We start from the raw sequence: 12,078 nt of genomic DNA, 5'->3' as shown, positions 1-12,078 counted from the left end.
GCCAGTGACTGCTTCTTCATTTCATCGGATAACCATGCTTGACGGATTTCCGTCCAACTCTCAACTATATAAATCTCGAGTATGCAAATAAATTAAAAATTTTCGCCAATGCTTCCTCCGTAAACTTTGACACTGGGTTTACATCCAAACCTATCTGTTCCGGGGCTATGTTGCTGTGTCGTCTTTTCTTTTAATTTGGCCCTTTTCAATGCATACACGCTTCTACGACCCCCTTGACCACCCGCTTTTACGCTTTGGAAAGAGCCCGTGGGACCTTCCTAGCTCAACTCTCCCCATTTCTACGAACAAGTGCCTCCCACACGCCACTTTCGAACAAACGGTGTCTGCACGCGGGCTCACAGAGCTTGGACTCCTTTGAACAGCGGCGAGCATTCAAGCAGCGCACAGCCTCATGGCCCTCTGAGGCTCTGACTCGAAGTGCAGGTTGATTTATTTTTTCCTTCGCAGACCGCGCGCAAACCTTTTGTCACAACAGGGCCATTATTCGAGAGTTTAAGTACACCGTCTCATACTTGGCCTCAAAACGCTACGTATCAGTCCAAACAAAACTAATGGACAACCTCGCGCAATGGACTTGTGCTTCTAGGCTTGAACTCGGTCCATGGCGCTTCCTTGGAACTTGGATTATTTGAAGTGAATATGCCTACACTTCAGCAAGGAGGCCAAAAGGCACGATGCCTGACGAGGGCCTTCCTCCCTGTAGTATGTAGGTTGCACCTGGCGCATACATACAAAATAAACAAATACAATTAGCGCAGCACTCACGACGACACTTTCTGCCGTAGTGAAAAAACAGTGAAATCTACAAACAACGACGACGAAAAAAAAAACGGCGTTGAAGAAACAGAACAATACCTGAACTTCAAGTATTTTGAATGCAAAAAAATACAGACCCGTCATACACCATCAGTGCTGTAACAGCAGCCTAAGATAAACGTATATAAAAAAAGAAAAACTCCACAGTATTCGTTGCACTAACTTCAAATTCGTTAAGCAGATGCAGGCTGTAGCAATACATGGAGCTACAGACAGAAAATAAGTACAGTCGAGCCCACTTATAACAGCCGCAGATATAACGAACGCTCGCTTAGTACGAACGTGGGCGGTGCTACCGTCAAAATATATATTGGGGCAATGGCACAGTGTCTCACATAGAACGAACTGTTGTGGCCTCAACACTCGGTTAGAGCGAACGCGAAGCTGTCGGACCCCCGTAGTTGACCGAGCCGGCGGTGTTTGGCGCGGTTTCGCTCGACTGCGAACTCGCGGCAGGCGAATTTCGCGCACTTTGTGTTCCCCTGACACGACGCGGCAGTGGCATGTACGGCAGTGACCGGCGGCTGCCTTTTGTCATCGGCAAGTCACGTAAGCCGCGATGCTTTGGAAGCTACGTGCCCGTACGCTACAGGAACAATCCGAAAGCCTGTATGAGTCGTAACTTATTTGCCGAGTGGCTTGTCGAGTTCGACCGCGACATGGCACGAAAAAACAGGAAGGTCCTGCTCGTGCTGGATAACTGTGCGGCGCACCATGTGCAGCCTTCCTTGAGTGCGGTGACAGTGCTCTTCTTGCTTCCCAATGCAACCTGCAAAATTCAGCCGCTGGATATGGGCATCATTCATGCGTTCAAGGTGTGCTACCGGCGGCGCGTCATCCAACGCTTGTTGATCACGATTGATGCTGCCATGCCAGTTCGCATCAGCTTGCTTGCCGCCGTGGAGATGTTGAAAGCGGCGTGGATGGAACTCACCGCGGAGTGCATAGCAAATTGCTTCCGCAAGGTGGGTTTTATGGGCCCAGGCACTGAGGACGCCATAGATGACCCACCGGAAGGCCGGTCGCACGAGGACTTGTGGCAACGCGTCGTTGACACGCAGCTGGCCGGACCTGACGTTGCCTGGGACGATTTCGTTTCTGCTGATGACGACGCCGACATTGCGGAGCCATGCACTGACGAAGCTATTGTGCGTGAAGTGCGAGCCCTTCCTGACTGCCCAGAGACCGACGAGGACGATGACGAGGATGCTGCTCTACCGCCGGTTGCTGTGAACGCTTCAACCGCGACCGGTTACTCGTGTGCTGCAGAGGCCTTGGCGATGAACATATTACCGCGCTGGAAAAATTAGAAACGGCAGTGATGCGATCAGCTTTGAAGAAGCAGACATACATCACTAACTTCTTTCAGAAATAAAGTTAAATTTCGTCTCGCTTGCTCTTTTTGCCCGTATTATAGGTGGTCCACTTACTACGAACTTTGGATACAACGAACAAATTCCGCGCGACGATCAAGTTCGTTATAAGTGGGCTCAACTGTAGTATTATTCACATAAAACTCGTTCACTATTATAAATCTTACAGTAGATCACATGATGTACAAAACAATCATCTCAACTGTAGTATTATTCACATAAAACTCGTTCACTATTATAAATCTTACAGTAGATCACATGATGTACAAAACAATCATCCAGTCAACACTGCAATCACTTTTTCTCGTATATTTCTTGATTTTTACATTCGTACAGGAGGTCATGAGTGTATCTGTTTTCACTCAAAAAGGCAGTCATTTGGTATCTAACGGTTTTAAACTCGCAATTTGTTCTTGCTTTTGGTGCTCGAATGCAATGTTCCGAAGGTTGTATGAGTTTTGTGGCACATCTGCTGCTGCAAAAAACTGAGGTTCATGATGAATCGCGCGACTGCAACAAGACTGGAGTAGGCTATGTGCTATGTGCAAGTCTCGCGATGCCAATGCATCCACTTTTTCCTTACAGAGAGCGGCCTGTCATCGGGCGCTGTGCCGCTGGTGTCGGTGCTGTCGACGCTGTGCTTCCTGCTGCTGGTGGCCGGTGGCGCCACCTGGTACCGGTACCGGCTGCGGCGGCGCTCTCGGGCCGGTCTGCCCTTCTGGAGCATCGAACTCCGCGAAGACAAGCCTGCTCCTGCGGCGGACTACCAGAACCTGGAGGCCGCCTCCAGTAGGCTCGTAGTGCAGGAAGAAGAGGCGGCACGCCCGGACAAGGGGTCGCCCGCTCCGCCGACGCGGCCGTGCTTGGGGACGCCTGAGGTGTTGCAGTGCCCCGACGGCGGACCTTGCCCGTGAGCGGCAGACTCCGTGGACACTGGTGGACACAGCGGATGTGCTTATCCGGAGTGCGCGCGGTGATCTGCTGGCGTCGTTTTTGTTCCACCTGCATTATTCGTTCCCTCTGTGTTTTTGGTTCCTTGAAGAGAAATGCTGTTGGCGTTCTGCGGGGATTATCCGCGGCTCCAGTACAACGGTAAAAAGGCACGCGTCAGATGAGGAGCGCAGTGTTCAAAAAGAGTGGGTATGGTGGGTGCTTCAGATTGTTCGGCTGTTATCCCGTGCACCCAGTTTTACTGCCTCCATTCACGTCTTTGTTTTTTCCGCCTGGCAACGCCTGAATTCCAATAGAAGCAACGATGAGTACCCGAATCGCCAAGATGTGTTGCAATCGAAAGTAAATGGAGGATGACTGGGCGACGCCATGCAAGTCCGCTGCAACGCCTGCCGCCCTCTTGTAAGCTAGTCCACCGCAGCACTGCCGGGGCGCGAAGGCTGAGTAATGACCGGTGGCAGTGATCGAAATGCATGTGCACGGTGCGGACGTTTCATGGTTTCTCATGCAGCTAACAAGCTATGTTGTACTGAAGTATCCCTTTGATTAGTCGGCTTAACCTGTTGGATAATTACCCTCGTTTCGCACCATACAATGGAAAAAATAACGTGCGTTGTAAGATTTAGCACATTCATTGTTACTTACGGATGCATTTCTGACCTAGATTAATGGCGGCGGAGAGTGCGGGTTCAGTATGGGCGGCTTGCTGGGCTCAGCCTCTATCTGGCTATCTCAGCTGAAAGGCACGCCTACGCTAATTATCTCGCGATCGCTAGTCAAAGGTAGCAAGAGATAAGTGCTGGCGATCTGTTCATGAAACTGAGTCATATGCAACCAAGATTCACTTGACGATGAATGCAAGTGAGGAAGACAATAACAGCGCCTTCTCTCGACTGTCTTTCCCTGTCAGTTTACGTTCAACTTTTTCCGAACAAAGTAACAGATAAATACATATATAATATATACATATAAATATATAAATATATCTCGCATCACGACCAGACTTGAAAAAGTACTCGTTAAACGTGAAGTGTACGGTGTTGTATTTTCAGAAGTCTGAAGAATGCAAAGTGCGTCAGTTATGCTATGCTATGCAGAGGCTTGCGTGAAACTTTGTGAAAACTAGCACCGTTTCCGCGACGTCCAAGTTGATTCACTGCGTTCAACCCCCGAGAAACAAACCATGCTAACTTAATATACCTACACGCATTTTACGCCCAGTGGCTGCACATCAGCGACTGAAGAAGCGCATGCCACTTGTCGAGTTTATTGATAGCAGTTAATCAGCGTTCATGGAGGCTTGGATTCAACATCGAGCGCGACGAACATTCCATTGTCCGCAAGGAGAGATGTGCGAACTTTTTCTTTGAGGCTGATCATGTATAAACAAAAAATAAAATCACAACATTCCCAAGATTTACATATATCTGCCGCCGAAGAAAGCAGGTGAATGCAATTCTGACGATGATAGAAAATGTACCAGATTCTTTTTTTTATTGACGATTTTGTTCACAGCGCAACAAGAACGGGACAGGATACAAAAGAGTGACACAAACAAGCTCTTTTTTTATTTTTAGAGACTCGAAAACAGAGCAGCGTCATTGTCATCAGTGTGAAAGCATCGCGGTGTCTTAATTATTTCCTTGTGTGTCACCAATACCAAAAGCATTGTGAGCATTTCACATACACGAAATTGTGTTCCTTAAGCACGTTGGAGGAAATAAGCAAGCATTACTTGCAACAGACCAGGCTAACTTCACAGGCGGCGTTAGCTTTCACAAAGTAAGGAGCCACAAAAGGCCGTCTTCAGTAAGGAGACGTCTTCGGGCATGCAGATGAAACACCATCGTAGCTGGACCTGCCAGGTTACAGAGAGCTTACAGAACGAAGCAACGGTCAGCACCATGTCTTTCGTCGCATGACGAGCGAACACCAGGCGATGGAGAACGGACGAGTAAGATTGTAATGTTCGTATACTGCCGACTCGCCCTTTCATTGTTTGCAGAGTTTCCGAGTATTGTTCTGCACCTACAATCGCGTGTTATGGAGAAGCGGTGTAGGAGCTACGAAACTTGCGACATGTCTCGCCACCAGCTTCTGGCTGAAGCAATCCCTGACTTTTAAAGAATCAGCTCTTAGGGACCCCATTTTAGTGAAGACAACTTCTCCGATCCATTCTGTCGCCTCTTTGCTATTGGTCAGCACTGCTTTTGTTACCAGAGCCGGCGACTTACGTTACTCGCTGGCTTTTGGTCCTGACGTCACATGCGGTGGCGACCAATGGTAGCGAGGTGAGAGAAAGAATCATGATATTACGATGCACGGCCCCAAACTGAAAACGCTATTCTCACTCGTCTCTGTACAGAAGGTCAGTTCATGACCGGCCCAAGCATCAGATGTCTTGTTGTGAAATTGTGGGTGGCCAGTCAGCGGTACCATGCCCGTGACCATGACCAACGCCGTAATTAGGTGCTGGCGATCATTCGCGAACCGACCTTGAGGAATACGTACGGGAGCTTTGTGAACCCGTTCCCCGGCTTTTGGCTGCACTGCGTGGCCCAGTGCTTAGTACTCTTTCCCAGTACTCTAGCTTCAGCACATAAATAGCGGCTCAGTTCAGTCGTACGGCCGCGCTTACCTAGTGGCACTCATGCAGTGGCGCGTGTCTGAGCGGTTGGATCTGCGCACGGCTCACACAGAGCACAGCTGTCAACAGAGTTCTAAGTGAGGCACGTAAGTGGCGTGTCACCACCGATGCACCACCACCACCACCAGTGCTTATTGGCGAACAAGTAGTGTCTCCAGGATAGCCAGTAAGGTTCTCACAAGATGACGGCATAATAAACTTTGGCTCGTTTTCTTTTTTTGCGACTGACAGCTTGCGGTTGAAAGTAAAGTCGCTTGCTGCACATGCTAATTACGGCTTAAACGTTTCGGGTGAGACGCTGTAGGAATGGTCAGTACAGATAATATCCACCGCAATTTCGAACAGACCGTTAGTTTATATATCTATCAGCGGATACCACAGTGTCGTCTAGGATCCAAATTCCGCACAAACCGTCAACTATAAAAGCGATTGCGCTCCTTCATATGAAGCTCTTTTTCACGTCTGAGCAACTGAGCAACTAACTGACACTGAAACTGGAATGCAAGCCAAATACGCTTCACCGCCATGCAGCTGCATAAAAGCGCCTTTGGAACGCATTACAATCGGTGAATATCTATCGAAGTTCCGCTAAGTAAGACTGGGACCACCGAAGTAAACTAAAGGTTAGTAAAGCCTCACAAATTCAACACTTTTCGCGTAGTTCATTGTGAAAAAAAAAAAAAAGAGTTTCGTTGAGTTTCGCAGGGACCGGCTGTAAGCAGAGTACATGAGAACAGTACATACGCCTCTGGATGACGATGACTGCAGAGGGCGACAGCGATAGTGAGATCGGCGAGACACGAAGCCCCACTGCAACAATATTAGTCTTCGACCGATTTACCGATTAGATAACTGCTGAGGGGCAGTGCACAGACCGTTAATACACGGAAAAGTGATACCCAGGAGCAAATGGCCAGCCGTCTGCTCTGTATAGACCTTTCCATCGGGCGTGGAGGATGTAGAAACGCCCGCTCTCTGGGCTGTTACAAACCAGTTTGGCTGCCGCTTCCACCGTGCGCTAACGCGGTGTGTGGCGACGCCTAAGGAGCCCATATTGGCAAGATCTAAACTAAGGGAGACGGAAATGACAACTTACACCACTGTTCCTCCTTGACGTGAATAAAAGGCTGATGCCGATTTCAATGCAATCGCCCACTAAGAGTTTGGGATCACCATTGTTGCCAGCAGGCAAATTCAAACCCGCTTAATTTAGAGCTTCTACGCAGTACATGCAGAAGCCTTTCAAAGACCCTGCTCCATGTAGCTGTTCTGTCCTGTCGAATCCATTTGAGGTGGCCCGAAGAAGGCAGATGTCAGTGTCAAACCAGTCGTTCTTTGCCTGTCCTTGATGTGCCTTTTTTTTTTTTTTCACCTGCGCACTGCTGCTTCCGTGAAAACAATCCTTTTTATTTCGAGGACAGCGTGCTGTGGCAGCTGATGATCAGTTGGCGGCTGACGTGTCGATCATGGAAAATAAGAGAGCGTTCTCTCAAACCTGGCATGAATTTTCCAAACAGCTAGCTACATTTTAACGAGAGCAGCTTTCCTCTATTCCTTCATTGTGTTATGCATTTAATGTGACGGGAAGCTGCAGGGAAGCAGCCGTAACTGTGGCGTCATTTTTTTTGGTGCCTGTATGTGTTCATAGTGTGAGGTTTATGGCGCATCTTTTCGAACATCGGTCCGTATATGGAATAACGTGCGTGCGAAATATGCCTACCGTTATCCGAGCATGGTCTTCTAAAGGCGCCACAGATTATAACTTTCGCTGCGTCGTTATGAGGCAGTTCTCAAATGACAGTTTTCGCTTGGATTACGGAAGCAGCACAGAAAACGTGCACAACGTACAATGCTTCTGAGCGTCGCGGCAGAAAATTGTAGAGTGCCGCTTCGCTTCACATGGATGAAAGTTTCAGTGTTTCTCGTCGTCGCTGGGGTTAACTTATGCTCCAGGGAGCAGCGACTTCGACCGTATTGACTGATACAAGCATTTCGTATTACACTGAGCATTCTGCGTTAAAGGGCATGTAATGAGGTTGTAGCGAGCTACGGCGCGCGTAGAACTGTCGACGTTAAATAAGTACCCAATCTACACTTTCCTCCTCGAGTGTCAAATACCGTACGTTATGGCGTTTTTGTGTGTTTCACCAATGCGTAATTAAAGGACACCTGTCGGGGAGTCCGGATTTGCCAAGAACGTGGTGCCACAAAGTTCTGATGATGACACGCTTCAGCACAACCTATAAATGTTTCCCTTTAAAACATGTCGCTCTGGCGAAATCTTTCCAAGGCTTATCTCACACATACGCATTTTGGGCCAGAAGTCGAGGCGATTCAGCGCCCGCCAAAATTCTGCTCAAGCGAAGGTTATTTGCGAGGCTGAGAAGCCTAGGCGAATTTTTGGTCCTTCCGTTCCATGCCTTCTGTTCTCTTAATTTTAATTCGCTCGTAGTGAGAGAAGCAGGTGCAACTGTCTTGTGTGCAAGCACTGAAGTCCTTGTCTTCTACTTCGCCCGTTATTAAATTTCAGCCTCGTTGAAACATCCATAATATGGTGTTTTTGGCCGGCGTGAAACATACGTGTTCGACTTACGACGACAACCTTGTACGCTGTTGAAAGGTCATCACAGGACATGACGATATGAACTGGTAAGCGGCCCATGAAGCTTTGCTGGTAACAACTGTAAGAAGAGCTAAGGAACAGGTAGACATGTACGCTCCTTTCCTGGGCCGGACATGCAAGACTTGGTCTTGCTGCAATTTTTTTCACTGCAGAACTGCATTGTACACCTGTTTGTACATTCGCGTATTTTTCGTGTATCTCCGTTGAAGAAAGTGAGGAGATTTTATGTAGACCGCATTTCATTTTCATCTATGTGTGACGTCTACCCTCATGTGAAGTACGTTTTTTTTTTTCGCAAAAACAAGAAAAGTCACAAGAGAGTGCAATCTATCCTTTAATAGTAGGACTGGTGCGTGTCTTTCTGGGCAATAAGGTTCAAACCGCTCCGTTCATTTATCTAAATGCTGACGCTCTCACCTCTCATCAAAGTTTCGGGACTTCAAAGTTTTCGCCGTTGCTTCCTTCACTAGCACATTTTCCCTTGTTTCCAGTCTCTCTTGCGCGGCCTCACTTAAGCTGGAACAAAAGCCAATGTTCTGCGTGTACATTCAGATATTTCTGCAACGTTGTCACCATTGTTACTGTACATAGGTCTGACAATACTCCCGGTCACCGTCGCCCAAGTGCTGTCTGTGACTGATCGATGTTCTTTTTGATGGAGACACACGCAAAAAGCCACGCCTTCGGAGTGTATACGCGCCTGTAAATACGTCTCTCGCACAAGCAGCAATCTTGAAACCACGGACATTCGCAGTGCGGCCGCGTGACGCCGCCCGAAGCCGTGACTGTGTGCGCCTACTCCGACCTTCCGTCACTCCGGTGGATATGCGAGCGCCGGTGCTTGTTTCCGTGCCACAGCCACCCGCAGCGGATGCGGAAACACTGTGAGCGACTGGATGACTCTCTTTTTCCTGTCAGTTTGGCCTTCTTTTTTTTTTTTTAATCTCATTTCTAGTCACTTTTCCGGTTTTCTTACAGCACATGATGTTGTCATCAAAAATTCGCCCTGTGACTCATGTATTCTTTGAGCCATTGATCATTAAAATGAAGGCTGTCCCTCTGGTTCTCCATGTGTATGCATACGTATGATAAACACGCACGCACAGCTTTTTTTTTTTTTCCCCCAGAAATGCGGGGCTCACCTCATGATTGGCACGGGTAGTTTCCAGGTCGTCATTTGTTACCCCTCCATGTGCCTCGTTCTGCTGGCATTTTGAGACAGCTTATAACGCGGAAAATTGTCCTTCCCTCTATCTACACCCTCGAACTGGCAGCAACGTTCAAGGAGTCTGACCGCACTACCTGAGAACTGCTTGGGTCATTCGGGAAGTGGGCTGCGTTTTCTTATCAAAGATTGTGCGTACAGAGTCCACAGAGCACAAAATAAAACCAACTAGACTGAAGCGTTGGAGCTCCAATACATTTATTTGTTACGCATGAGTCGTTACCTTATACGATGTTCGGGTACCTACGATTGCATTATCATATGAGATTAAATTAATACGACCAATAGTACATCTTTAATCCACCCTATAATTCCCACTAATTAATCCTAATCGATTTTCTGGGATGAGTCTCGTTCAAAAAGTTTAGGGGTGCTTTGGAACTTCTAGACGTGGGTCAACTTCCAAATTTTACAGGTCCTCAGATTTTCAAATTTGTCGGTGCCCTATGATTGGGCCGCTGGTTGCCACGTGGTGTTGATTACTTCATTGCTCTCTCAATTGATCTCACTGAGCGTGGAGGGGGTACGGGGGGGGGGGGGGGTACGGTGCAGTGGTTATGCGATGCGCCACTGCCCCTGCAGGTGGCTGTTTCAAACACAGCCACCTGCCTTGTGGCTTGTGACCCAGGTTGCCCTCCTCGATCTTCCGTAAGGCTCATGCGGAGCGCCACGTTGGGCACGTAGCAAATGCATTGAATTTATTTTATTTAATTTCATTACCACATGCCACGGGAGGGTAACTTGAAGTTTCGCAGTGCTCTCTGATTGGCCAGTTAGGGTCACGTGACCCTGATGACATCATCAGGGAGCTGACCAATCAGCAAATTTCGTTACGGAGTAGGAAACTGCATAACGACCGCCTAGATGCTAACGCATTAAAAAACAAACAAACAAGGGGTTGGAGGACCTGGGAACTGAATCTGTGAGCGCATCTAAGCCAGCGTGGCATGCCAGGTGTAGCGTTGCCTCCCTCCACCCTCTTCCCCGCTCGTCAACAGTTTTCCACTTCTCATCGTCCATGCAGCACCTGCGACCGGCAACCAATCTTGAGGGACATCACGGAGACCACTGCTCTGTTGTCCCGCACATCTAGTGAGTACGCGCTTCATTCTACGACTCTGCATTGTCCCAGCATGCGCCAGAGCTAAAATCAACGCTGTCTCCTTAAGGTTACTCCAAGCCGCGGTCGAAGAACTGTAGAGGCGTTTTGGCCCACCTCACCTAGCAGAAGTTTCCACAAATTTCGAACCTTCAAAGCACAGCGCGAGTCGTGTAAAACCATGCGACCGTCTTTACGTATCTTCTCCTTTTGTTGGCTTTCCTTTTCCTCCTGTCAAGCCGTTTTTCGTTCCCTGGTGAATGTGAACAGCGATTCCTCCCGTCTCAATATCGCGTCGTCGTTCCAGACTTGCTACCACGTGAGAAATTGAGCGAACTTGCCGTTTGCGCCGCCTGGGAATTAAGAGCCGGCCATGCAGTTGGGGGTCCAGGCACCCCAGGAGCGCCGCGCCATCGGGAGAAGCGAGGCGAACGTTCCGGGGCACAAAATAAGTTCCGCATCGCGATGCCGGGAAGAAGAGGCCGCAATCAAAGCAAGCCGGTGGCCCCAAACGGCGCGGCAATGAGCACGCAGTTGTGTTCCGTTAATGGCCCGGAACGGCGTTGAGCCATTCCGCACGGCCGCGACAAAACATAAACAGGCGCCGCTGGCTTGCCGAAGGCTGCGCGAGAAAGAGCGGCCATTAACAGCTCCGCCAAGGCGACGACGGCACCGTTTTGCGTATGCAAACTACGCGCGCCGCGGATCCGCGCAAGCGTGCGCCCGTAAGCGCAGCCGTTAAGACCGCGCTGCACTATGTCGCTTTCCGACGATGGCCGAGAGCCTGCCGGCATCCGCGGCGATCGTTTCGCACGCGCATCGCGGCTGCTCTCGCTCGCGGGGACACCGAAACAGCGGCGCCGGAAGACCACGGGGATGACCGAGGCGAAATCCTGCCGCCCATAACACGGGGCGTTAAGCGCTGCATGGCGGCGTGCGCTATCACGACGCTTGGGAAAGATGCTCGCGCTCAGTGCCATTCGCGAGTAAGCTTCCCGAAGCAGCTGTATTCAAAAACGGGTCTAACAGCAGTTCACTGTTCTGCTGCCGTCGAGATCGCAGCCTGATTCCGCGCCGCGTTCATTGTTCGTGTGAACATGATGGCTAACCCTATCGGTATAAATGGCGCAGCGCACTCTACTCTGGGAAACAGTGCAACGTATGTTGTACAGTCTTCAACTGAGCGAACATGCGGTAGAATACTGATTATTAATACGAAAATATTATTAGGCTATGCGGCGAGGTCGTGTCACCAAAACGTGCCCGCAGTAGTTCTGTCGTTCTCAGAAGAGATAGGATCAAGCGAATGGTTGTAATAGATAG

General features: G+C 49.2%; 1 protein-coding gene across 1 annotated transcript in view; it reads left to right on the top strand.

Annotated features, from left to right (window-relative positions):
• LOC149352629 (uncharacterized) overlaps positions 1 to 9,496 on the top strand; it is a 137,952-nt gene extending 128,456 nt beyond the window's left edge. The window contains exon 5 of the mRNA XM_089581828.1: positions 2,796 to 9,496. Coding sequence (XP_089437954.1) covers positions 2,796 to 3,124 — 329 coding nt within the window. The 3' untranslated portion in view covers positions 3,125 to 9,496. The remainder of the gene's footprint in view (positions 1 to 2,795) is intronic.
• Positions 9,497 to 12,078: the final 2,582 nt, after the last annotated feature.

The sequence above is a fragment of the Amblyomma mixtum genome, chromosome 3, assembly GCF_055824585.1.
Source record: "Amblyomma mixtum isolate Tamu chromosome 3, ASM5582458v1, whole genome shotgun sequence".
Lineage (NCBI taxonomy): Eukaryota > Metazoa > Arthropoda > Arachnida > Ixodida > Ixodidae > Amblyomma > Amblyomma mixtum.
This window is presented reverse-complemented; position numbering and strand designations above follow the sequence as displayed.